We start from the raw sequence: 26,707 nt of genomic DNA, 5'->3' as shown, positions 1-26,707 counted from the left end.
CAATATAAATAAGCATGCTGTATCGCATTCATGATTCATATCTCCAAAATTGATTAAATACACAAAGGCCCAATTCGACTCACTTTGATTTTCGATTCAGTTAAGGAAGGATTTCACGCGGCACCATTTTTACTTTCATATGGATGACATTTTCAGAAGTTACATTAAGAATAGAACGCAGTGCATTTATATTAATCACGTGTGCTTTATTGAACATGACCTGATCAAAACAAATAATTTCAATCAATTCCAACACCAAGGGCAGTCTGTGGAAATAACGTGTTGAACACCGTCATGAAATTCACCTTCTTGTGACCGTTTCACAAAGTATAAGTTCATTGCTGTTTTCACATTTCTAAAAAAACCCAAAACGTCCATACATCTGCCTTCTAGCTTGTTGGCACTGGTTTGAGTGCTTCTGCTATGATATTTCGTGACAAGATCTTGCATGACATGAGAAGTCATGTGAATTCATGAGGAAAAAGACGCAATAAAAGGATCGATTTATGGCTTTTAAGAATTGATATTGGACTATGAAAAAGCAAATAGATGAAATTCGATTCATCAATGTTTTTCAATCTAGCCCTACGGGAATTAAATTTTTCACATTTCAGAGGGGTTAACTGTGTGCATCAGCTTGCATAGGTTCGAGCCCTATTCTGACATTGGACTTTGGTTGTGGGAAGAACATGATAGAAGTCTTTACACTCACGTCAGAATTAACGGCTCGTGTGTGAATATAAAACGTCTGAAATATACAGTCACCGCTTTCGGATAAAACACAATATGCTTCGAATCCCTTTGTTTTGAAGTTCGATCTGAGTACATCAGTATTTCACAAGATAGTTGATGGCTTTGACATTTGTAAAAGATCAGCTTTGAGTGCCATGCATGCGCCAAAAAAATCGACACATTAGCAGCTACATCAGAATGTGGCAACCTACAATAGCATTTTACTGTGGACGTAAATGTGGGGAAAACCATCTTGCTATTGCGAGAAAACACTCATGATGTCTTCAGAGCGGGTAGTCGGCTTTTGTATTCGATAACGCATTAAAGTAAAGTAGCATGTGTTTAAATAACCCCTGACATTTGAATGCAACTTGATAGAAATAGGTTGTGCGTTGACATGTAACATTGAAGGTTCGCGTGTGAACTTAAAGGGAGGCCAGACTGTATGTCCTGTGATTCAAATCATTTTACAGCTGCGTAACATTGACATCACGTGGGCTATGATTAGGAGAGCACATCAAAGGTGAGTATAGCGGGAATTATGATCAACAACTACAAGAGTAAACTTAGGAGAACCTTTTCCGTGGGTGGCATGGACATGATCAGTTCAAATGCTACCACAGATGTGTCCAATACGGCACACTTATCTTAAAATGCCGAGTGAAATGAAGTGAGAACATCTTCTACTGTCAGTAAATGTTTGGACAGTCGGCGAAGTTCCTGTCAAAGTATTCGCCCTCGTAGAGCCAATCCTCCGCACCAGTGTGAGGGTTGACTCCCAGCTGGAACCACCTGAAGGGGCGTGAGCAAAATGTTTGAGAATTATTTTCGTGTCAGTGTGTCAGCCTCGCCGAGCTTCATCAACTCCATAGCTATTTGGCATTCATCAAAAACAGTAAAATTAAACTTCATGTTTTTAATCAGGTTGTTCTGCGTAGAAAACCTCAGCTCAAGCCATCCTGTGCTACCGAAGCGTGACGTTATATGGCTGTGTCCAATTTAATGGGCTCCGGAGGCTGCATTTTCATCCACATGACTTGAGTTCCAGCACACCTCGACCGCACCTGGTTTCCAAATTCTAGAAAGACAATTAGCAGGCTGGGTCCTTCATCGCTTTGAAAGGTGCCTTCTTATGTCGCATTCTTGGACCGCATAAACCGTGGCGAATTTGGACAGGCTTCATATGAATTTGGGAAACACGTGCGGTAGAGTCACGCCAAACTGACGTCATGCTGCCGAAAATGCGGCCTTTGGAGGACACAGCCTGTGAATTTGGACACAGCCTATTATCAAGTCTGGCCAACCCGCGGCTCATAAGCCAAATGCGGCTCTTAAAGCCCCTTTCACACTAAACTTAGCAGTCATCAAACCCATTCATTGTGTATGTGGCCATAGAGGTGGAGGGAACCACAGAATGGAGCGTTAGTGGGCGCCGTCGTGTGGCTGGAGGACATATGGTGACGACAACTGCAAGGCACCTCCACTTAAAAAATATTCCATCAGAGAATGACATTAGAAAGTTTTGAATATGAGATGGACTGGCCGAACGATTTACTGCTATTTTGTCAAATTTATATACAGGTAAAGACCTGAGGACGATGGAGGCACCCTTGATAAATACAGTGCAAAATCTGGGAAGCATCTCCTGATCGAATCAGTGATCAATTATCAGTTTGTACAAACTTACTGATCGGCCCCAAAAATCCAAATGGCGTAAAGCCAAATATTATTATTATTATTACTCCGATGCAATATACAATGCACCTTTATTCATACAGTGCATATTATAACAGCTACAGCTGTAACAAAGCACTTTACAAATCACATAAGAATACAACAAAAAAAAATGCAAAGAGTAAATAAAAACCCAAATGAATGATACGAACACATATACAGCAGACATGAAAAAACAATAGAAGAGTGTCAGTCTCATGTTGGGCGATAGCCAAAGAATAAAGATTTGTCTTTAAACTAATTTTAAAAATGGACATGGAGGAGGCTTTCCTAAAGTTGAATGAAAGGTCATTCCAGAGGGAAGGACCGGCAGCAACAAAAGCTTGATCCCCTCCGAGTCTCTGCTTGGTCCTCGGTACCTCCACAGTAGCGTCTGGTCCACAGACCTCAGGCACCGGTCACGTGCGTTGGGGTCGAGGAGCTCAGATAAGTAAGCCAAGGCCATTAAAAGGTTTGAAAACAATTAGAAGTATCTTAAAATGAACTCCAAGATGTGCTGGTAGCCAGTTAAGGGAAGACCGAATTGGGATTATGTGCTCATCCTCATGAGCTCCAGTTAGGAGGCGAGCAGCAGCATTTTGAACCAACAGATGATGCTTGGGGGAAAACTGTCCGACTCCAAAATAAGGTGCATTACAGTCATCTAGCCTAGATTTAATGAAGGCATGAATTGGATCGAAGTGCTGCTGAGAAAGGAAGGGCTTTACCATACAGTAGCCAGCTGCCTAAGACGAAAGAAGCTGGTTTCAACAACAGCACCACTTTGCTGGTCCAATTTAAAATCACTGTCCAATTTAAAACCCAAGTTAGAGACTGCTGGCTTAAGATGAGATAGTACGAGGCCCCGGTCAACAGGATGGGATGCGCAAGTGCCAATGGAACAAAACACCACAATACTGTTTTCTCTTCATTGAAATTAAGAAATTCAGGGACATCCACGCAACACAGGGCACACAGTGCACACAGTTCGATACCTGGTTGACAACTTCTTCTCATCCTTGGATCGCTTTCGACGCGCGGCCCTCTGTTTCTCCTCAAGACGCTCTTTCTCTGCACTTGCCGTGTCTGTGTAAGTACACAAAGTCAGGACTACAGAAGAAAAGCCGCAGCTGGCTAGATGTTGCAGACGGATGCTACCTAAGTCTCCACTCTCCATTGCTCGGATATCAGGCCTCTGCCGGCAGTCAGTTGGCGCCAGTAGTCGCTCCATGCCAGGCTCCAGCTCATTTAAGGTCACGGCAAAGCTGGTAAAGTTGTACATCTGAACGAGATGACAAGGATTAGCATGAGCCACGAGAACTACATGGCGTGGGCATGTGCGTAACACCAACCTGTGCCGAGTGATGAGGCCGTGGTAATATCCTCCAGAGTAAGGCACTTCCTGGTATCACAGTCACAGTCTCTTGAACTGTATTCTCACCATCACAACTATGTTCCTACACACACACACACACACACACACACACACACACACACACACACACACACACACACACACACACACACACACCGAATCACTAACACTATCATATATGGAAGGACAGAACTTGATGCAAACAGCAGCGGCACACACCTACACTTGCCACAAATTATATAGATCTCTCAAGCAACAATGCATATCATTGCAAAGCATTATGGATCAGTGCTGGCAATGAGCTACTCATTCACTACACTTTGGTCATAACGGATGCAGCAGCACACTAAAGATGCCAAATACAATGTTTTCCCTTACCTGCTACTCATGCCACTGCATGTTATTGTAAAAGAAAAGAAAAAAGAATCCACAAAATCCATAATAGAAGACTAAAAACACATGTCATAGAAGAAACAATCTTTGCAATGTTATTTTTGGGCAGCAAAGCAAAAGCCTTTGTCTTCCCAAGTCCGACGCTGCGGTCCACCACACACTGAGTGATACGGCCAGACCGGATGGGCCTAGAAAAATCAAACAACTTATAGCTTGAGACTCCTATCACGCGCCTGACGATTGATTTTGTCATGTACCAAATAAATCGGAAATTGAGACGTACTGACTAGGGGCCTTGTTTTTGATACATTGCTAAATTTACACTACACTTTCCTAAATTTAAAAGTCAGCAATTTTCAATTCTCCCTGACCCGATGGCTTGTACATCCATTCATCCATCCATTTTCCGAACCGCTTTATCCTCACAAGGGTCGCGGGGTGTTGCTGGAGCCTATCCTAGCCGTCTTCGGGCTATAGGTGGGGGACACCCTGAACCAGTTGCCAGCCAATCGCAAGGCACACAGAGACGAACAACCATCCACGCTCACACTCACACCTCGGGACAATTTAGAGTAGTGGTTCTTAACTTGGGTTCGATTGAACCCTAGGGCAGAGGTGGCCAACCCGCGGCTCGCGAGCCGCATGCGGCTCTTTGGCTGGTTCAATGCGGCTCCGGGGCTTTCTCATGACAAGCATCGAAAACGCCTCGGCGGTGGCGCTTCCATTCAAACAACGGCGTTAAATTCACAGAACTAACTACGTCAGCCTATCATCGAGCCCGTTACTTGATTGACAATCAGGGCAACCAATCAGATAACAACTGAATCACTGCTCGAGCGCAAGCAACGGTGCTCAGCGCTAAGCGCTAAGCTAGTCAGCTTTAAAGGTCGGCGTGACCAATATGTCAATGCTCATTCTCAAGTGCATGGATATTTGTCACATTAACTGAATTTGCGCATTAAAAATTAGAATTTTTACTCATAAAACGAAATCCTTCATTTGGTGTAAAAAAAGGGGAAGCCTTCAACACTAGGAACACCATCCTGCTGGGAATGCTTTGGAAGTATTTTTTCAGCCATGGACCAGGTAACCCAGTCACAGTAAATGGCACCATGAAAACAAGAAGTCCATCAAGATTCAACAACATTGGGTAGTCTGCAGAGAAACTTGGTCAGCAGACAAAACAAACGCTTTGCAGTGGCCCAGCCCAGGGACTGATTCTAATTCAAACACAAATTTGTGGAGTGAACTCAACCAGGGTGATAGCAAGGAGATCCTTCAACCTGAAAGAGGTGACGCTCATCACTAAAGACAAATGGGCAAAAATACCAGTGACTACATGCAAAAAGTGGATAAGCAATTATAGGAAGCAGTTTATTGCTGTAATAGCTTTTCTATCGATTCCTGAGAAGAGTGATCGTAACGCTGGTCAACAGCTAATTTTGATCAGAGATGGTTTGGCGTGTCCCTCATGTATTTTAGACATTGATTTCAAAAATGTCTTTCCTATTTTTTCCAAGCACATCAGATTTTTTTTTGTGACCTTGTGTATAAATGTTTGTGCAATATGATAAATAATAATTGTCATCTATGGCTTACAACTGCTGCAACACAGAGGCACTCTAAAGGAGACACACCAGCCGGAAGTCCGTTTCCAAACACTGGTTATCGCGTCAGACTCCCCATCGCCCTCACTCTTCCGCCCACCCTCCATGACCTGCGCATACATTCGCCCAACGAGGCACTCTAAAGCAGCCACAATAGTGGACTATTCGATGGAAAGTTGCATTTTCATATTATCTACCTAGTAGCTAGCCAAATGCAAACTGCTGTTGCGAATTGCAAATTCCTATAGAGAGGTGTAAGCATCTTGGTTTGAACCAAAGCATCATTTGGGTGGGAAATTGTTAAGGAAATATTCCGCTAGAAGTAGTAGTAGAACATTGTTAAGGAATTTCATCTTGCTATGAGAACTATTGACACTAGTCTCTGTCCTGAACATCTGCTGAAGTACTTAAAACAAAGAATGTAGTGTGAAGTTTAGGTCCTATTTTCACTTGGTTAATTAACAGCCCCCCGAGGGTTTTCCTGCCTCCACCACCTCATATAAATCCCTGAAGGCTGTCAAGTGCCCTCAAAGAGGAACCCTAATCTCAAGATCTGTGACCAACAGCAGTGGTCTATACTTCGTCATCATTTCAAGGTCGAACTTTGCTTGACCTTCTTTGTCTCTAGTTTTTTGCTTAGGTAGGTTTAATGGTTATGGTGTTGTTCCTCTCTGCTAGTTGTGTTTGTTCAGGCACTTGAGAGAAACAATGTAGAATGCTGTTAAAGGTATTTTCTGCTCGCTGTGTTTACAATCACCTTTAGTGCCCTCGAACCCCACCGCTCCCAACTTCTTCCAGCCACGCCGGGTTAGATGACATGTTACTTTCTTTGTTTCAGGGATTTGCATGAGAGGCGTACCTCCCCGCCTCTCATTATCATATTGTCTCTATATAATCTCATGAATGTGTTTCTTTGGGGCTTCCGAAAGAAATCTGAAACTCTCGGAAGCCCAAATCGATTTGTGCTGTGCTGTGATAAACTGAAAAAGTACGACGTGGTGTTTGGTCTTTATTCCACCTTACAGAGGTATAAAAGGACTTGTGTCCAAGGAGAGCAAGAAGCAAACGAAAAGCTGACTCTCCTCAACAAATGGCGTCACGAACAGGGTCCCTCTGGAAAAAGACAGACACCGGTTCCAAGACCTCCAAGATCAGGCAGTAACCAGGGCCCCCGCTAAATAAGGTAAGACACACCTGTTCCTGTTATTACGGGCGAAGTGTCAAGATTCGGCTTATGTCCAATCAGGACCGATCAAATCAAACTGCTCTGATCCTGAATGTGTTGAACCAAGTATAGTGATTGGATCTTGTAGGTGGCAAATAACAAATTGATAATGAGTTTTAAGAGATATGTGAATTGATAATGAGTTTTAAGAGATATGTGACTATGGAAAAATGAAGTACTGTACAGGAAAAAGGAATTAAAGGATAGGTGTGAGGTATATTCAAAACAATATACCGTCCAAACTTTGCCACTGAGTAGTAGATAACTGAATTGGCACAGTTATTGAGTCACCACGTAGGCGGTTTAAATTAGGTAGAACCGTTGAGACATAGGTTTGGCTAGTAGCTGACGAGCAAAGACCAAACTGAGTTAGTAGGCAATTAAAAAATTAGTGGTTAATTGCTGGAGCAGGTCCAGGTAATTTTTATTATTCTGGATGCTGTCAAAATGCAGGACTGCCGACTGGAGATCGGGGCCTGAGTAAACAGCTGTATTTTTAGGGCAAGTTAGGGACAGCTCCATTGTTACAATTGGAGAATTACGTGACGTCACACGGTCCATAAGGGAGTATATTGGACGGTGAGTATGATAAAAACATGGTGAACTGTAAGATGGACGGAAGGCCTGATGGCAAGAAAACGGTTGAAATACCGTCTGGTGGTAAGTAGGAAAGAAAGGAAGGTGAATGCATTGCGCAGAGAGAGAAAAGGGCGAATGCACTGCACAGAGGGGTAAGTAAAGCGAGAAAACAAGGTTTTAAGAATAAATTGTAAGAATAAGACAATAGTTTGAAATATAAAAAGAAAAAGCTAAGTGAAATTCAATTCGAGCTATACTAATAATAATAATAATATTACTAATAATACATTTTATTTGTGGACGCCTTTCGAGGAACTCAAGGACACCTTACAACAAGCAGTTAAAATCACGAATACGATGTGAAAACAACATCAAATAAAATAAGGAAAAATACAACAAAAAGAATAATGGCTTTATGGTCCGAGTGAATAGGCTTGTCCAAACAGATGTGTTTTGAGGTCAGATAGGTATGGAGGGGCTAGGTTATGGATGGCTTTGAATGTGAGGAGTGAGAGAAGAGCGGAGCCGGCGGATGTTTCTATGATGATAATGTGCAGAACGAGTGATGTGGTTGATATGTGAGGGGAAAAGAGAGAGTCAAGTTGACAAGTAGAGGTTTTTATATATATTGCATTTCATGGGCGGTTTGACCACTGCCTTCGACATCGGAAAAAGAAAAAAATGAACAAACAAAGTAACTCCGACAAAGTTATGATAAACAAGGCAGCGATGATGCCTCCTCCACCGCATGGGGTGAGGAGCGCTAAATTTATGACCCCACTACAAGTGCCGAGCGGCCATATGAACATAGGCGAGGAAAGGGGGATAACACATACTAGCCATTTTACTGGCCCCCACCCGAATCCATTGTGTGCCAAGCTTCCCCCTGATCTGCCCAGGGTGGTTCATAAACAATTGGTAAAATTAGAAAAATGTATGCAAATTAAACAGGATAATGAGAGCATGAGTGTTTGGGATGCAACCACTTTTATAACCAGGGAGACTGAATTGATGAGGCAAATGTTGCTGGATTTGCCTAAAATTGACTATGACATACAGTTATGGGCAATAGACTGGCTTAAGAGTAAGTATTTACCCAAAGAGATTATGGACCTTTTAGAGGGAATAGCCTCTTGCAAATTGACTAGGTTGAATAATAGAAAATCTGACGCGCTGAGTTCCCTTTATCCAACAACATTGGGTCCTCTACAACAATTGGCGTTTGAATTGTTATCTGAGGTACACCCAATGACTTATTTGGTTAATTGTATAGATGCTTGGGTGACTGCAACTGGGAAGGACCCCAATAGTCATCCATTGAATCAAGCTTTGTTCAGGCAAGCAGTGCTGGGGGGTTGTCCGTCTGATGTGCAGAAAATGATGACTAACTCTCCCACTCTCCCCACTTCAGATGACGTGAACTGGCAAACTCATTTCCTATATTATGTGCAACAATCTCGAATGAGAGCCGAGGAAGAGACTGAGAAAACATCCAAGCTACAGAACAACTCTTTGAACCCACGAGTAGAAGAGGCTAAGAGAGCCACCAGTAATGCATGCAAAAAAGAGAAACTTGGGAGATCTAATCAAATGTCAATCAGTGTCTCTCAGCAGGCTCCACCACGGCTGATCACACCCCCACCGCAGCTCCAAGCCCCACCTCAACATTACGACCTGCCCACAAGGCAGGGCCGAGACGCATGGCTGGGGGGAGGTCCGAGACGGGAAGGTGGGCGTGGACGAGGAAGTCACGGGAGCCAAGCTGGCTGTTTCATTTGTGGTGATGTGAATCATTGGACAAGGAAATGCCCGCACCGCCGGCACCCACCTGTTCATCAATCAGGCTATGATCAACAAGCCCCGACTCCTCCTCCACAAAACCAACAACAATGACAGGATACGGCACCCCCACATGGACAATACCCATCTGCTCCATGGGTAACCGAATCCCCAACAATAGGGATCGCTGCTGGCCTCACTGAAAGACTGTCATGAACTTGAACATGCTGGACCACACTTGCTCCCAATGCCTGCTGATACAAGGCTGACTGTTGCTAAAGTCAGCCGATGACCCACCACTGAACTCTGTCTTCCAACAGTATCGGCTTTGGTCTCCTTAGACTTCCTCCATATGACCTTACCATCCACTGATCGGTCCTTCCCACTGCACAATGCTTTTGACAAACTAGAGAATGAAATATATCGCATGGCCTGGTTGGATGAAACACAAGGCAATTTATTTAATGTTCCCTCCTCCTCAATTATTGTAGGTCCTGAAGGGTGTGGCAGCCAGAGTGGACCTGTCAGAGGATCTCATCTCATTGACTGGTATCTATGGCCGCGCTGCACGTACTGTTTTTGCCGTCTACTCAAATATACAATAATTCTCGTTTGTACACATTCTTCTGTAATCGATTTAGATAAGGTTGTTCGATATACCACTTTCAGGATCGTATAGGGACTTTTCTCATTCTCTCACCTTGGAGTTAAATTACGCTACACTCGTTTGCCCCACGTATTCACTTTTGTCTTCTGGAATTTTTATTCAAGTGCTTAAGCAGCTACTCTACGCTTTTCGACCTACGGATGGCGTTGTACTTGTTCGGTATGGTAATGTTCTTCTCGATGCATCATCTAAGATTTGCTGTTTGGATGCCGCAAGGTGGTTCCTTTGACGTTTGGCTTTTTGCAGTTTCAAACTATCGCATGGAAAAAATTACAATTCGCTCTGCCTTTAAATTTTAGGGGAGATTGAACACATCAGAAGGTACAGCGATGCCGGTTTCTCTTGTGCGGCCTGATTTAGCTGATTTACTTGGATATTTCCGAAAAAGAAGGCTTTGTTTCTGTAGTTCTTTTTCAGAAAAGAGAGGGAAATGTGGATGACAGGAACATGAACAACAGGGAAGTAAAAGACTAATTTTGATGAATTTTGACATACGTCCGCATGCAATCGGACCCAATTGAACAAAAACATACAGCATGCTTCAGATATGCGGCAGCATTAGGCAAATTTTTGCAAAAAGTGGATCACATTGTGTTGAACAATCCCCTTACGGTCCTTACTTCTCACGCAGTGGCGGCATTTGTCTGTTCTAAAGATTTTACGATGTCAGCAAAACGAAGTGACAAATTGGACAGAATTTTACACAGACCCAATCTGACATACAAATCAGAAGGAATCAATGCGGCAGATGGAATGGTTGAAGGCGCACCCCATTGTTGTGCCGACCTTTCCCTGAATGAAGAAAAGCTCAGAGAAGGTTTGTATGCCGCACCAATATCGGAACCAGATTATAGCGTGTTCACAGATGGCTGTTGCTTTAGACATCCAACAGAAGGGCTGATCTCGGCCTATTCGGTAATAATCGATGATGGCCAACAAACAAGACAATTTAAGATACAAGAAACTGACAGAATAGAAGGGAAACAGTCGGCCCAGAGAGCCGAGCTGGTAGCAGTTATAAGGGCACTAGAGAGGGCGCAAGGGTTAAGGGTTAACATCTACACGGATTCAGCATATGTAGTCGGGGCGATTTTTACAGAGATGCCCCTCTGGCGAAGGAATGGGTACAGAACAGCAGCCGGAACATCAATTAAACAGTGTGGAAATCCAAAGACTCGGAGAGGCTCTGTTAAAACCAAAAGAAGTAGCCATTGTTAAATGCAGGGCACATACTGGAGGGACTTCCTATGTAGAAGTGGGAAATGACAGGGCAGATAAGGTAGCGAAAGAGACAGCGGGCTACAAGGTGAGCCAGCCAGTGATGGTCGTAGAACCAACAATGGGGAAGATGTATGATCTGGACATTAACCACCTTCTTGCAGATCAAGAGAGGGCATCCCCTGAGGAGAAGAACTACTGGCTATGCACAAACAGGGTGGCCAGGGATGAGACTGGTTTGTATCGGCACAAAACAGACGGACGCCCAGTTCCGTCAGCAGATAAATTGAAGACTCTAATTCACGAGGCACACGGTCCAGCTCATTTGGCAAAAAGGAATGTGGCAGATAAATTAAGATCCTGGTATCATCCTCGCCTTCTGGATATGGTAAATGAGGTAGTTTTGGGGTGTGAGGTCTGTAATCGACATAATGTAAGGAAAAGTCTCAGGACGGTACCTGGGGTGTATCCGCTACCCCGGGGTCCAGGTGAGGAAGTCGTTATCGATTTCACTGACATGATAGATAGGATTAGAGGCAAACGATACCTTCTAGTGATGGTGGACGCTTACACTCGATGGCCCGAGGCTTACGCATGTGGCAAAGAAGATGCGATGGCTGTAATCAAGATTTTGGTAAACCACTACGTTCCAACGCATGGGTTTCCGCGTGTGGTTCGATCGGATAATGGTACTCATTTCAAGAATAAACATCTCCAACAAGTCGAGCAGTTGTTGGGGCTTAAGCATAAATTTGGCATGGTTTATCATCCACAATCGCAAGGACTGGTTGAACGAATGAACCAAACACTCAAACTAAAACTTTCCAAGATAATGGCATCGGCAAAACTGAATTGGGTCGATGCGCTGCCGATCGCGTTACTTGCTGTGAGGTCCACCATTAATTCTGCCACAGGTTTCACACCTTTTGAGCTGGAGCATGGCCAGGAGTTCCCTGGTCCGTGGCGATCGATGGACCAGGGCACTCTTCGACAGATGGTTCCCCATAAAGCATACATGGACTCATTGAGTGTTCTCGTCTCTCATTTCCAGAAGCAGACTGCACTCGGGTGTGGGCACCCGAACGATCCAGGCGTGAAACCACAGACGTATCCGGAGCAGGTGTATCTAAGGGTCCTCAAGCGGAAGTGGCATCAGCCGAGATGAATGGGACCACGCAGAGTGACACAAAGGACCCATCATGCTGTCTACCGGGAAGGAATGCGTCAGCCCCAAGAAGCATCTCCAACTTCAAAGTGACATTCGGAAGGACAACTGGACGTGAAACCAAGACAAAGTTCTCAGGGGGCCCAGAACTAATAACATATCTTTCTGATTATACTGGTTATTTTGGTCTCTATTTCTCTACTAATGTGGGCACTGGTGTCAGGCTTCACTGAGACTGTTATTTCCGGCTGTAGTTTGTTTGATAATGCTTGCACAAGGGGGAATTTGTTGTTCCGCTTTGACGACGGATTTTGGCACTGAAGTTTTGTGATCACAATATTGATTGTGATCAAGAGAGGGATTTGTTAAGGAAATATTCCGCTAGAAGTAGTAGTAGAACATTGTTAAGGAATTTCATCTTGCTATGAGAACTATTGACACTAGTCTCTGTCCTGAACATCTGCTGAAGTACTTAAAACAAAGAATGTAGTGTGAAGTTTAGGTCCTATTTTCACTTGGTTAATTAACAGCCCCCCGAGGGTTTTCCTGCCTCCACCACCTCATATAAATCCCTGAAGGCTGTCAAGTGCCCTCAAAGAGGAACCCTAATCTCAAGATCTGTGACCAACAGCAGTGGTCTATACTTCGTCATCATTTCAAGGTCGAACTTTGCTTGACCTTCTTTGTCTCTAGTTTTTTGCTTAGGTAGGTTTAATGGTTATGGTGTTGTTCCTCTCTGCTAGTTGTGTTTGTTCAGGCACTTGAGAGAAACAATGTAGAATGCTGTTAAAGGTATTTTCTGCTCGCTGTGTTTACAATCACCTTTAGTGCCCTCGAACCCCACCGCTCCCAACTTCTTCCAGCCACGCCGGGTTAGATGACATGTTACTTTCTTTGTTTCAGGGATTTGCATGAGAGGTGTACCTCCCCGCCTCTCATTATCATATTGTCTCTATATAATCTCATGAATGTGTTTCTTTGGGGCTTCCGAAAGAAATCTGAAACTCTCGGAAGCCCAAATCGATTTGTGCTGTGCTGTGATAAACTGAAAAAGTACGACGTGGTGTTTGGTCTTTATTCCACCTTACAGAGGTATAAAAGGACTTGTGTCCAAGGAGAGCAAGAAGCAAACGAAAAGCTGACTCTCCTCAACAGAAATGTTACAAGAATTAGCATTTTAGGTGACCGTGACATCTGTGTTGCGACACCGAATAAAAACTCGTCACCACGGTGCAGTGGGACCATAGGTGTTTTTAGCTCCATATAGCCAATGCGGTTCCAAATACACTCACCTCCTTCAGCTTCTTTGAGTCTGCTCCTGCCTTCTTAGACTTCTTATGTGCTTCATAAACCTTGGGCTCCACGCTGTACATGCACTCAGTCCATTTGCCATAAATCATGCGGCATTTCTTCTTCCTGGTTCAGTAGCACAGATGCAAACCGGATGCAGTTCAAGATTTCTGGCACACTGAACATGAACAAGTTGGACTGCTCTTACCTGCTGTCTTGTATGTGACCCTCCACTTTGTGCAGCTCTTTCCCAAACATTCCACCCGGTTTGAAGTTCAACACACACTTCTCACCTGTGCTAAATCATCACCATCAGCACAATGTCAGTACTGTAGTACATCGCTGAAAATGCTTCCACGCTTACAAGAAAATATCTGTCATGGTACCTGTGGTTAACAATCTCTACTGTTCCGTACTGCTCGATCCAAATCTTTCCTATAATGACGTTATGCACGCAGCACATTGGGTTGGACCATGTGTATGCTTCTTTATGTCTGAAAGAAATTCACAACATCTTCAAGAATGCTTTGCTAGTTTGATTAACCAGGGGTCACCGATTTTGATGGCCCCCTATCCTGCATACCTTATGTTTCCATCCTCCAACATGCCTGCTTCAAATGATCAGGATCGTTATCAGGCTCGTGCAGAGCTTGATGATGGTTTGATCATTTGAATCAGGTGTGTTGGAGGAGGGAAACATCTAAAACATGCAGCATATGGGCCCTCGAGGACCGGAGTTGGCGACCTCTGGATTAACCAGTCTGAGAGAAAAAGGGAGAAGTTTTGCCTTCAGCCAATGACATTTATTAAAATTTCTTCACCATGTCAAGGTAATTTATTTGCTTTTTTAAAGTCCCTAATTAGCTACAGAACATGACTTCAGGATGGCGTTGTATTGATGTTGGTGGCAATAGTTTGTGATGGTAATATACTGGACTCAACTCCAGTCAGGAAGGTGAGTCAAGAAATGCAACCTTGTGCTACCGGGAAGAACTTCAAAATAAAAGTGTACCAAAGCACAGTGTTCATGTATTATTTGGTAAGGTTTATTTTGATGTTAGCCTTCTCAATTCAATGGCGGCATGTTCATCCATCCATCCATTTTCCGAACCGCTTAATCCTCACTAGGGTCGCGGGGGGTGCTGGAGCCTATCCCAGCCGTCTTCGGGCAGTAGGCGGGGGACACCCTGAATCAGTTGACAGCCAATCGCAGTGGCGGCATGTTATCATCATGAATACCATGAAGAAGTGTTGCTGAGGCTGGCTTGATTTATTACCTGAGTCAGAAAGTTTTTTTTTTCTTTTCTTAAATATCGAGGTACTTAATTTACCTGAGGACTCATTTCAAACCTAGTAAACACAAATGTGAGAATGATTCAAAAAGGGTTTTTGACATTTTCCTGGATAAATATTCCCCAAACATGGTGCCCCCAGACTCTGGAGGCGTGGGAGAATAATGCTGGCATTACAGTCAACCAACCCACAAATTACAGTGCAATATGATAAGTAGAATTATATAAAAATGTCCATTGTGCCAAATAACCCTATAAATTTAATATCATTATTTTGATGTGTGGGTGTAACGCTGACAACTCCTACGCTGTCAGAGTCCCACTAACTCTGGCTTTAAAGCCACGCTGTCACCAGGTCATCGGCCCAGGTCGCTATATCAACAGCTTTGAAGTTTCAGAGGTTCTACTTAATATGAACTCACACAGCACAAGCTGGAGTACTTAACATTGGGTTAGCACTCTCGGCATGACTAATGGATTTACACTCAATGCAACCGTTACACTACTGCAAAAATTAGCTTCTTCTTGGTTTGAGTGGTCACGCCTGGAGAAAAACAAAGTGATTACTGTACATTGACATCTCGCTGCTCAACGCACATTGCCACAGGTGCAAAAGAAATAATTGAAATGTCAAGGGAAAACACAAGCAAGTTTGACAAACATATACAGCTTAGGACGGCCCATAGAAAATGTGCATCTCACCTCACAGAACTGTTTTTCTTAGGTAACAGGGGATCATTAAGAATACCGTTAAAGCACAATAATCAGTATCACTGAGAACAGTAATATCGTTCCAATCGAATATCAACAAGTTCTCACTTCAATAACTCCAGCGTCATGGTGCCTCTAGGTTCGGCCTCCACACTTTTGCCCCAGAATGTGAGTTTGGGGTAGACGGATCCATGGAATGCAAATTCTTGCTTCAAAGACTCTGCATGGAAGGCACTGACGGGAGGGTGATGGCTCACCTGCTCCGAGATCAATCTGTAGCCATCTTCTTCTCTTCAAAAAAGAAAAAAAAATATTTAAGAGACCAAATGAATCAGACTTTTTGGGAGGTGGAAGCACAAGCCTTCTCAAGCATTCTTTTGTACCTTGTGAGTTCAAACGTCTCCCCCAATAACGGATTAAATGGCTTTCCAGTCCGTTCCCATTGAGATGCTACAGCTGAAACCGCAAAGGCAGCAACAACCTGTTGTTATGGGGGGGGGGGGGGGGGGGGGGGTGTTAATGTTCAGTTTACTTCAAGATGCTGTCTGGACTTGCTCCGAAAATCCCAATTTGCCAATTGTGCCGACATCAGTGAACAATTTCCAATTGAAACATTACTTCATCTGACATATTTTCGGGGTAGGAGTGGGTATTAAAATTGACCCTAAATAGTAAATAGAGAAGACTTAAGAGGCACTTATCTACAACAGACAATTCCCAAAGCATTTTACAAAGCCAGACATTCAATTATTTGGAAACGTATTAATACAATCGGCAGCCGCATTGCTGACGCATTGTTTTAACGACATAATAGTTATTCAAAAGGCTTAAGTAAAACCTGATGTTGTATTGTGGCCTATGGGTTGTCGGTTATTGCACCTTTGGTGTTGTAAAATGATGGTAAATATTCCTCGTGGCAAACATCCTGAATGGGTAAACTTTCATGCTATGTGGTAGCGACATATGGAGACAAAAATATTAGCGAGAGTGTGCCTTGGCTGGATGATGATGCTCATATAGTCGCCATCTTGGGTATGTTTGCTCCAAGTTCATTTTAACTAAATTAATTCTTTAGCGATTTTGTGTATGTACTTGTGTGTGTGTGTGTGTGTGTGTGTGTGTTTACAGCAGGAAATTATTGGTTATTGATATTGGTTGAAATTTCGAGTGTTAACACCACCATGCTAAGTCCTTAGCAATTTTTTTTTGGGGGGGGGGGGTAATTTAATAGTTATTGCTCTCCAGGGACTTGCTTATCAGTGTATCATAGTAGCAGAGTAGCTAATGTGTGCAATTTGAATAATAGATGGGAGTGGGATTGATTAAGCTTTCTTCTTCCTACTTTCAGGCAAAATTGACTTTTGTTACCAATTTGCTCTTTTGTTTTTTTGTTGAAAGATTACACTGAGTGGGTTGCTTTTGCTATTACCGGAAACCAAAAAATAAAAGCGAAATGATATGGAAAAAATATTAAATGAAAATGAATTTGATAGCTACATTTATGAACAATGCACATACTTTTCTTATGCTTTTACATTACAACATTAACAATTAAATACGTCAGGTGAAAAAGATTGTCTTCAGTTTATATTCCTTTTTTTTTTAAAGTACAGTAGAACCTCATGAATGATGGCTCATAGCTCGTAAAACTAAGTCAAGTCACTCGTATCTGAAGACACCACTATATTAACTTTTTTTTCTGAACACTGTTTACAAACTGACAGTCACTAGAGTCATTCGTTCATACCTGCATGCGTTCTATGGAGTCAGACAAAGCGCATGCTCTGTGGATAAGGTGAGTATGTTCCATGTACTCCGAGAGTCTCTGGAGGAAGCTGAGTGGCTCATTAAACACAATCGGCATGGCTATTTTGGACAGCTCCTATAGCAACACAACATAAAACAACATTGACAGTGTTTTGAAATACTGCCCCTTTTATTCGGTGTACAATGTAAAGGACCGAAAGAAAAAGAGCAGTTCGATACTGTGTAATGTTACTTGTGTTCCTATTTAGGTCCTTCTGATGATCCAAAAATGTGATAGCCAACCCAAATATAGCTAACTGAATAGAGAAGAAGACCAAGAGTTTATTTTCAACAACAAAATCAAGAGGAAACAAATCAGGAACAGGTGCAAGGAACTGTTGTCATTGTGGGACAAATACAGTATGTATGAGCGATGCAGTTGGGCATGCTGGGTTAAAAGCCAGCATTTCGCAAAATGAATGAATTGCATGTCAAAGCATGATGGGTGACTATAAGCATATGTATTTCATTCTATTCGAGGTATACATCTTGTTGAAAATTCAAGTTATGACTGCTTTTGATCGTTTCATTTTTTTGTGTAGACATCTATTACTCACCATGCCAATACATTTCCTCAAGATGCTTGTCACACTGAAATTGCTTCTGGTGACCATTTTAGCAGGCAGGGTTTCCCTGGTTAAAAAAAAAATACATAAAATAAAATAATGTGATGTTTTGTTTTGATTGGAAATCCCAACGACTGAAATATTTCTACTATACGCAAACATCAGTTGGCCGCAACACATCTGCTTAGTCATCAGTTACACATTAGGAATGGAAGGAAGCGGTTCAAGTTGTTAGCACCTCACACTTCTGATGTTCAGGGTTCCAATCACTCCAACATTTCAAAAAAAATGCACGTGAGGTTCACTGAAGATTCAAAATAAGGGGTTTCAATCTTATTTTTGTCATGGGCCACATAAACCATAGAAATGTATGATCACCTCATCATATTACATATACAAAACAAACTGACTGATGCATTGGTAGCACCGGTGCAATCAGCTTTTTCACTTGTTCGCACCAACTCAGACTGGTCGCACCTATTTGGGGCAGTAGAGCGTGACCATATTTGCTGATGTAAAGTTGTCTCAATCGGCATACCGTTTTTTTTGTATGATGTAAAGATTGACAGTGTCGAAAATATATTTGCAAAATATTTTACTGTAACAACAACTGACAGCTAAACAACTTCAAATTCCTTTTCTTTGTATTAGCTCAACAAAACATAAAAAGGCAATTTATTTTCAATAACTTACCAGTATATAGATATAGAATACACACCCAGACCCATTTTTACACACTACTGTACTGATATTTTTATCCATATTGAAGTCTTAAAGGCCACAAAATATGAGTTTATCATTTAGATATTGGGAATATAAAATCTCATTGAACATTTGACATCCCAACCACTAGACTTAAGAATGAAAGCCTATTGGTTTGATTTGGTATTATGATAAATGATTGTAATTAATTGTGACTTAAGCATTGTGTTTCCCAAGATGGTGCCCTAACTGGCAGCGGGTCTTCAAGAGCTCTTCTTTTTGTTGATGTGGGGTTTTTTTCCATTTGTTTACGTCATATGGTGTTTGTTGTCCTACATATGGACCCATTGTGGACTGTTCTCAGCGTCTTGGGTGTAACATTCGTCAAAGGAGAGGGTTCTATGGTTGATAGTTGCGCCTTCTCGACGGCATGCATGTTCCAACACTGATTTTTGATGGCGGGAATATCTGCGTGATTTGGCTGTTGTCCCTTGACAGCTGTGAGGCTTGTGTTTTTTGCACCTGTGGTGGGCAATATTTTTTATAGCCCCGTTTTATTCAGCAGAGATGTCAACACTGTTGGACAGTCTACGTTGGTGCGGCCGGTTGTTGTTGCTGATATATTTCGGAGCTGATATGTTTTGGGTTGAAGTAGAGCTGAGAGGGAGAAGGAAAAAAATTTCTTTGCGTAGCTGTGATCGGGGATTCTCCGTTTTGCCCGACACCATGTAAAGGTAGTTCCCGAAGTCGGGCTACTGAGGCTGGATGGATGGCTGGTGGGGCTGAGGATGAGCAGAGGAGTGTCGGTGCAGAGTGTAGATGTGTATTTGGAAGTGAACAGTGTCGATGCTTGAAACTGAAGTGGATCCAAACGGGACAGGAGAACTCAACCGATCTCTGTATTCGTCAACGGACGCAACAGCTTCTTCTTTACCTTCAAATTTAGCTTGTCGTAGACATATGTGGCATCATGCACACTGTGATCATGACATCTCTGCTCCACTTGTAAATGGAGACTCATTTTCTCATCTTTCATCTGTCACCACTTCTACCAACAAGGCGTTTGTAGGAATAGTTGTTACGATTGTATTACAGTCGATATTTTATGTTGTGTTCTGTGGGATTATTGTTACTTGCTGGTAAATTTTCAAGAGAATCCTTTGTTACAGCTGCAGCTCTTGTGCGTTAGCTAAAGATGTATTGTTATTAAGTAAAATAGCAAAGTAATCTCACCCCCATCAGGCTTCTTGATGTATATCATCTTTTATTGATTGATAGAAAGCCCAAATTGTTCAGAGATTTGTAACTATTATCGTTTACCGCATCGAGGAACTTTTTTTTCTGTTTGAGTGCACCTCGCGTCTAGCGTAACGCAAGAGGTGTAAATGTTTAAGCAAGCTAATGATTAATAAAAGTTAGTAGTTTGAGACCCAACCATCGATATACATAGTGTTTTTCAATAGAATTACCAACAGCATTTACAATTCCACATGCACCGGTGAAGATAGACAAGCGCAATATCTCCGTTGCCAAAATGCGGTACAGGTTGTAGAAGCCTCAGTGAATAGGAGGGAGCTGAATTGGATGCCGTCCTTTTTGAAGCAAACAGGACTAGATAAAGTTAGATGGCAGTTAATTTGGAAAAGTAAACATCCAGAGTTGGATATTCATTTAATTGATAAAGGGAGGATTTAACCTGACGCGTGTTCCACCTTCTGTGTGCAGTGTGTGCCATGCACTGGTGCTGTGCGACAGGATGAAATTTTTATGAGCACAAAATGAAAAAACCGGAGCATTTGCGAGCATTATGGTCACACTTTCAAGACCTGTGGGGTTTTTTTGGTCCCATCATGCTTACAATAACAAAGATAAGCATTACAGGGACAAATTTGACTGTTTCACAATACTTTAGTATTTGATTCACTCTACAAGACAGAACATTTTGCAAAAATCGGCAGATTTTTTTTTTGCCATTTAAAAAAAAAAAGCTGTGTTGAAGATGGATAGATGGATGCTTGAGTAATTTGACTACCTCAGTTCAAAAAAATGCTCAAGGCATCTTTTCTGCTACAGGAACCTGTTTATTTATTTAGTGTACATTGTCAGGAAAAAGTCAAGCTAACTCCAGGAACAAGTGCCCATGCTATGCATGACCATAACACGCGGCCAATGTGGTGAGAGCCAACTTCAAAATAAACCTTACCAAATAACATATGGACATAAATTCCTCGTGTTCCTTTTATTTTGAAGTTCTTCCCGGCAGCGCATCGCAGCGTGACGGCTGAGGCTGTCTCCTCACTCACATTCCAGACTTTAGTTGAGGCCAATTTATGTTGCCATTAAAACAGTAGCCACTGATATTAACAAGATGACGCCGTCCCGAAATTAAGTTCAATCGCTACTTAAGGACACCCAAAAGAACTCGAATTCGGCCCTTATTGTATTGTATGACGCATGTTGGCAGCGTTTAACAACAGACAGCCGCGAAGCAAGTGCCCCAAATAGGCTGACGAGAGTTGGTGCATTGCTTTTCAAAGGCGGTTTTAATAGGTGACAATGACTTTGCCTCAGTTGTGGTTCATACTGGTAACTTTTTAAATAAACCAGGTTTGGTCAAATGTGCTGTTTTTGACGGCAAAATCTCTTCTATAGTTGTGACGTCACTAAATCTATAGACTAAAACATGGAGAATTGTCTAAAATCTTACCGTGTCTCGGGAGGACAATAGTGTGCTGCTAAGGACAGTTTGAATTCAAGTAAAAAAAACTGTTTGTCCAAAAATGAAAAATAGTTGGCTGTGGGTCTTTTTTTTTGTCTTCTGTATCTTTCCCCAATCAAAAATATTTTATTTTTAGCAGAGTACCCAATCATTTGATAGAATTTTCGATATACTGAAATATTCAATAACTGCAGCCCAGATAGATGGATATCATGCGAGGTTCCTCACCGACGCCGCCACACTGTAGCGTACTCTGCAGCGCAGCCATCTGTGACTTGATTGCTGCTGTCAAACACCAGGGCATCCTTGAAACTGACCTCCAAGGAATCATCTGAATCAAGCCCTGAGACAAGACAACCCGTTTTATTTGGGCACATCAACAAATATCCACTCACAAGCCTCTGCAGAACTACATTGCAGCATACAAAGTAACGGCAGCAAGCCAATCACACCAAAGCAAAGCAAGACGGGGCAAGTTTATTTGCAGAGAAGAAAACAAGAAATAAAGATTACATGATGAGCTAAATCAAAATTAAATCTCAAATGTGAGTGTAGATATATTTGCAGTTTGTATATCAAGCTAGATAGATAGATTGACATGGTGGCGTTCCTGTGTGGAGTTTGCATGTTCTCCCCATGCCTGCGTGGTTTTCTCCAGGTACTCCGGTTTAACTCCCACATTCCAAAAGCATGCATGCTCGGTTTACTGGATACTCAATACAGTATTGTCCCCAAGTATGATTGAGAGCATGAATGGTTGTTTGTCTGTGTGTGCCCTGTGATTGCTTGGCAACCAGTTCAGGGTGTATCCCGCCTACTGCCCGACAACAACTGGGATAGGCTCCAGCACGCCCGCGACCCTCGTGAGGATAAAGCAGATCAGAAAATGGATGGATGGATGGATGGATGAATCAGCCCTACAAAGGAGGAAATTATTGGTTATCGGTAGAAACTTCTCATATTGTGCATCACTTCGTTTACATTTGAAAATGGACGTGATTTAAATCTCATAAGGTCCAGTGTCAGTTTATGTCACAATTTATAAAAAAATTTTAATACAGCGCAATTTTAAAGATGTTGTGTGGTGTGTACAAGTGGTTACAATGCCTGAAAGTGTTGCTGAGTATTCACTGATATTTTCGTTGTTTATTTATTTATTTATTTACGTACAGTAGTGATGGGTCCAGCGACACCGATGCGTTGACGCATGCGCCGGGCTCACAGAGCAAACCACGTGTCGGTGCATGTGCTGCTTCATTACGTCACGTGATTGACACGTGAACTGCACCGGCGCAGTTTAGACTGCATCGGCTGCGTTGACACAGTCCGGGCTGCTAATTGACACATCGGCTGCATTGACACAGTCAAGGCTGCTAATTGACACATCGGCTGCGTTGACACAGTCCAGGCTGCTAATTGACACGTGAACTGCACCTGTGCAGTTTAGACTGCATCGGCTGCTTGGCACAGTCCAAGCTGCGCCACTTAGTCCAGGGGGCGTCGACTCAGTGCAGGGGGCGTTGATGCAGCAAAAGCCCGCGCAGTGTATCCTAAGGAAGTGCGTCTGGCGACACGATGCCGATTGCCGAAACAAGCCAGACCTCACCCTCGCTCGAATAAAAATATATGTTTGGGCAATACGGAAAACACACTGATTATCAGAAAAAATGTGTCCGTCTGACTTCGAGCGTCATGTCGGCTGTCATATAATAGGCTATTATTATATGAGAAGTGCTTTATGAACGTTTGTACTGTACGTCATACTCCAGTTGATTGAGAGGTCCCGCCTATAAGGGGGAGTTCCAGAAAGTGACTGCGAGTGAGCACACCGCATGTTTGATGACTCTGCCACGTTGCTATTAAAAGTCACATAAAACGTAAACCTTGTCTGCTGACCATCATTACATCGGCTAGGCTAGTTTAGCTGTTGTCGTAGTTCAAAGCTTAATATGTGGCATGGGTTGGGTCGGCGCCGCGAGTACGTGCTCGCGCTCACGCGCTCACAGCAGAGAACAGCAGACTATCGACTGCTGAGACGCGCTTCACTCGAGTGACGTTGCTACAGTACATGCATATTATGGAGCAGCTTCCGGACAAATACAAATTGTCCGCCGTGTAGAGCCATTTTGATCTCCTTTTGGAGAATAAGGTATTTATTAAAATCTCCTTGTCTCTCCAAGTGCCTCTCGGATTTTTGACATGTCTTATTCCATTGTGTGTGTGTGTTCTCCACAACAGGGGAAATAGCATGCATTAAACGCAACAGACTGAAATTTAAAACACTGGAGCATCTTATTTTTCTAAATCAAAATTTGTGAAGACAAAGCCCACAAGCATCCTCATTCACATTATTGAAACACATTGAATGATACAATATGAATGCATGGATGTGAATGATATTGTCAAGGGTCAATGTCATCTTTATTGTCAAATATGCTTTATGTATGACATGCAGCATAGATGAAATTTCTTCCTCTCAATCCTCAGTGCATACATGCATGCAAACATGCTGTGCATTAAACACACACAGCTAAGAAAGGATAGCAGCTACCCTGTATAAAAAAGACATGTAATCTGAACAGTATAGACAATATAAACAATATAAACAGCATAAACAACAACATAAACAATGGCGCTTGTGGCTATTGTGGGTAGAGTGAGGTAGTGCATTGTATACACGTCATCATCAAATCAGTTTGTTCAGTCTGTCAAGTGGGTTGGCTGCAGGGATTTTGAAGGTCCAGCAGGTGGCAGTGGTCAGCGACACAGTATCAGTACAGTATCAACACAGTGTGTCATTGTGTCGACACGCCTCATGAGGCCTCATGGACCCATCACTAACGTACAGTAATCCCTCGTTGATTGTGGGGGTTGCGTTCCAAAAAGAACCAGTGATAAGTGAAATTCGTGAAGTAGGATTTATTTTTTAAAAAAAGCAAAAAAATGTTAGAGGGACGACATTTCAAATGTGCTGTATGTTTCACATGTTTCACATACAGCACATACAGCACATTTGACAATGAAATTGTACTTGGTACTTGATAGTCAGCTTTATTTTTTTTACAGATATTATACAATACTGGACTATGTATACAATGCAGAGGCGATTGCTCTAAGACTGCAAGGGAAGCTCAGCTTCCCCTAAAATGTCAAAAAGTAAGTGATCAAATATATGTGTGTACGTACAATTGTGTGAACATGTCATTGACTAAATATGCGTTCCAATGCGCTCAACTTTTGTTCCGAATCAGCTTCTTATTACTGGTTACGACGTGACTCTCTTCTCATTCATTGCCGCAGCTTCACTGTGCTTTAAACTGTGTGGACACTGAGCGTCGATCGCGCGGACGCTGGGCGTCTAGAGAGTTCACATTAGGTTGCCCCAATGCATTGAAACGAGACAAGTCAGTGGATAAATGCTGATTTTGTCCCGCCCATTGGACGCTCAGGGTCTCTGGGAGTCTCGGGAGAGTGGGCGTGCAGAAGCTCAGCTTTTCTTCATGACGATTGGATGATCTCTCTGAGGCTGAAGCTCTTTTTGATTGACAGCGAAATGAGCCAATGATCTTATGGTGAAGGCATGCTTTTCTTTTTCATTTTTTTGAAAAGGAACAGAGTAGAATTCACGTATAAATAAACGGACACATTTTATGATGTAGGCCGAAATTGAGCTTCCCCTCCTTGACAGACCAGCATCCACCACTGATACAAATAAACCAAAGACCAAACATTTGCAAAGGTAAATTTGACAAGCTGTATAGAGACGAGGTGTGAGACTGTTCACGTCAGTCAGTGCCTGAGCCAATCAGGTTGCAGAACGCAATTGACTGTTTAAAAGCATGAAAAAACTGCACTAAAAAATCCGTGAAACAGCAAAGCAGCAGGAAGTGAACCGCGTTAGAGCGAGGGATCACTGTACATTAAAAAAAGATCTTTTCGATAACTACATATTTTAAACTCCTCAAACGACTGAATAACGTTGTTGTGTTCATATTTGCCTGCATTAAAGAATATTCTGATTGCCTTATTTTGAATTGTAATTATTTGGTGGAAGTATGCATGACATGTGTTACCCCAATTTAGTGAGCATTAAAACGTGCGGAAGAAACGAAGCGTATCGTGCTGAAGAAACTTGATGACTCGACAGCTGTTGGGTAGCTTGCCTCACCTGTCTCGGCATCGTAGAACTCCTCCTCGCTGTTCATCGTCAGTCGAGAGGACAGTCACTCAGTAGTCATGTTGAAACCAGCGAGCGAGCCCCCCAGTCTGGACTCCCTCCGAACATCGCAGAGAGCCAAAACACAGCGACTGTAAACACACGCAACGCTTTTGTTACAGACGGCGGGGGGCGACGAACAGCTGCCTACCGGCCAACAAACATGTTGAAATAGCAAGTCCGGGATAGCTAGCAATATAGCACTCGTGAGTTTAGACGTGTGCAGGAGACATTAGCTAACGTTTGCGGCGCATTACCAAACAAATAAAAGGTAACCCGGAGTGATGAATGGGAATCAAGTTTACTGAAATATACCTGTCTAGCCAATGACTGAGCCGCAAAGGAAAACAATCGAGGACAGTTCACTTGATCGACTTCTTCGAACGGCCGGAAGTTGGTGGCAAGGACACAATGACTGACGTGTGCATTAGCCAATTATAGCGTAGTCTGAAAGTTGACGCTTTTGAAGGTGCTTTTCGATTATTTATTGTCTTAAGTTGTTCAATTTAAAAAGCAAAACGTAAATATGACATTCACTAGATACAGGAAACTGTTTGGTAATATAATTTATGTTGACAGTTAAGGAAAGCCTTACTTTACCATATAGTTTCCCGAGAAAATAAAGCAAGGTCTTTGTAGAAATTATTGGCAAATTGATTTTCTTAAAGTAGGCTTATTTTTCTGTGTTTATTCAATCGGTGTTATGGATGAATTTCATAATGAGATAGTAAGTAAAACCTTGCATTACAGTACAGCTTTTAAGTACAGTCGTTGCGGTGCTGTCAAGTTTTAGTTAAAGTTACTTAAAGACAAAGGCGGAAATGAAATGAAAAAAAACAAGCTTGTATTTGCTACGGCGCTGGACACACGTTGAAGTGGGACAGAATACAGTCATTAAACACAAAATAACTGTATTTATATTGTGTTAAAAGTTGTAGTTTAGTTTTATAAA

General features: G+C 42.5%; 1 protein-coding gene across 1 annotated transcript; it reads right to left on the bottom strand.

The window, feature by feature from the left end:
* Nucleotides 1-185: 185 nt before the first annotated feature.
* On the bottom strand, nt 186-26,180 carry LOC147211238 (oxysterol-binding protein-related protein 2-like). The gene is made up of 14 exons (XM_086124215.1): nt 26,071-26,180; nt 25,708-25,847; nt 21,768-21,882; nt 18,110-18,185; nt 17,494-17,628; nt 16,130-16,227; nt 15,855-16,037; nt 14,130-14,237; nt 13,952-14,041; nt 13,746-13,869; nt 3,798-3,902; nt 3,604-3,727; nt 3,441-3,531; nt 186-1,524 (listed from the first exon to the last, which is right to left on the bottom strand). The coding sequence occupies exons 2-14, from the start codon at nt 25,742-25,744 to the stop codon at nt 1,422-1,424; spliced, it is 1,389 nt and encodes a 462-aa protein (XP_085980341.1). The 5' UTR covers nt 25,745-25,847; nt 26,071-26,180; the 3' UTR covers nt 186-1,421.
* Between the last annotated feature and the right edge of the window lie 527 nt (nt 26,181-26,707).

This window comes from Hippocampus guttulatus, chromosome 1 (genome assembly GCF_054856545.1).
Source record: "Hippocampus guttulatus isolate MCC_2025c chromosome 1, RoL_Hgut_1.0, whole genome shotgun sequence".
Classification (NCBI taxonomy): domain Eukaryota; kingdom Metazoa; phylum Chordata; class Actinopteri; order Syngnathiformes; family Syngnathidae; genus Hippocampus; species Hippocampus guttulatus.
The sequence above is the reverse complement of the archived record's forward strand: the minus strand, read 5'-3'. Positions and strand labels throughout refer to the sequence as shown.

Bases quoted from the DNA above. Each gene is read 5' to 3' on its own strand.
- LOC147211238 (XM_086124215.1), bottom strand. From the start codon at position 25,744: ATGAACAGCGAGGAGGAGTTCTACGATGCCGAGACAG. The intron at 14,238-15,854 runs GTGAGAACTTGT...AATTTCTTTCAG, and splicing joins ATGACGCTGGAGTTATTGAA to ACATAAAGAAGCATACACAT. The intron at 3,532-3,603 runs GTAGCATCCGTC...GTACTTACACAG, and splicing joins AATGGAGAGTGGAGACTTAG to ACACGGCAAGTGCAGAGAAA.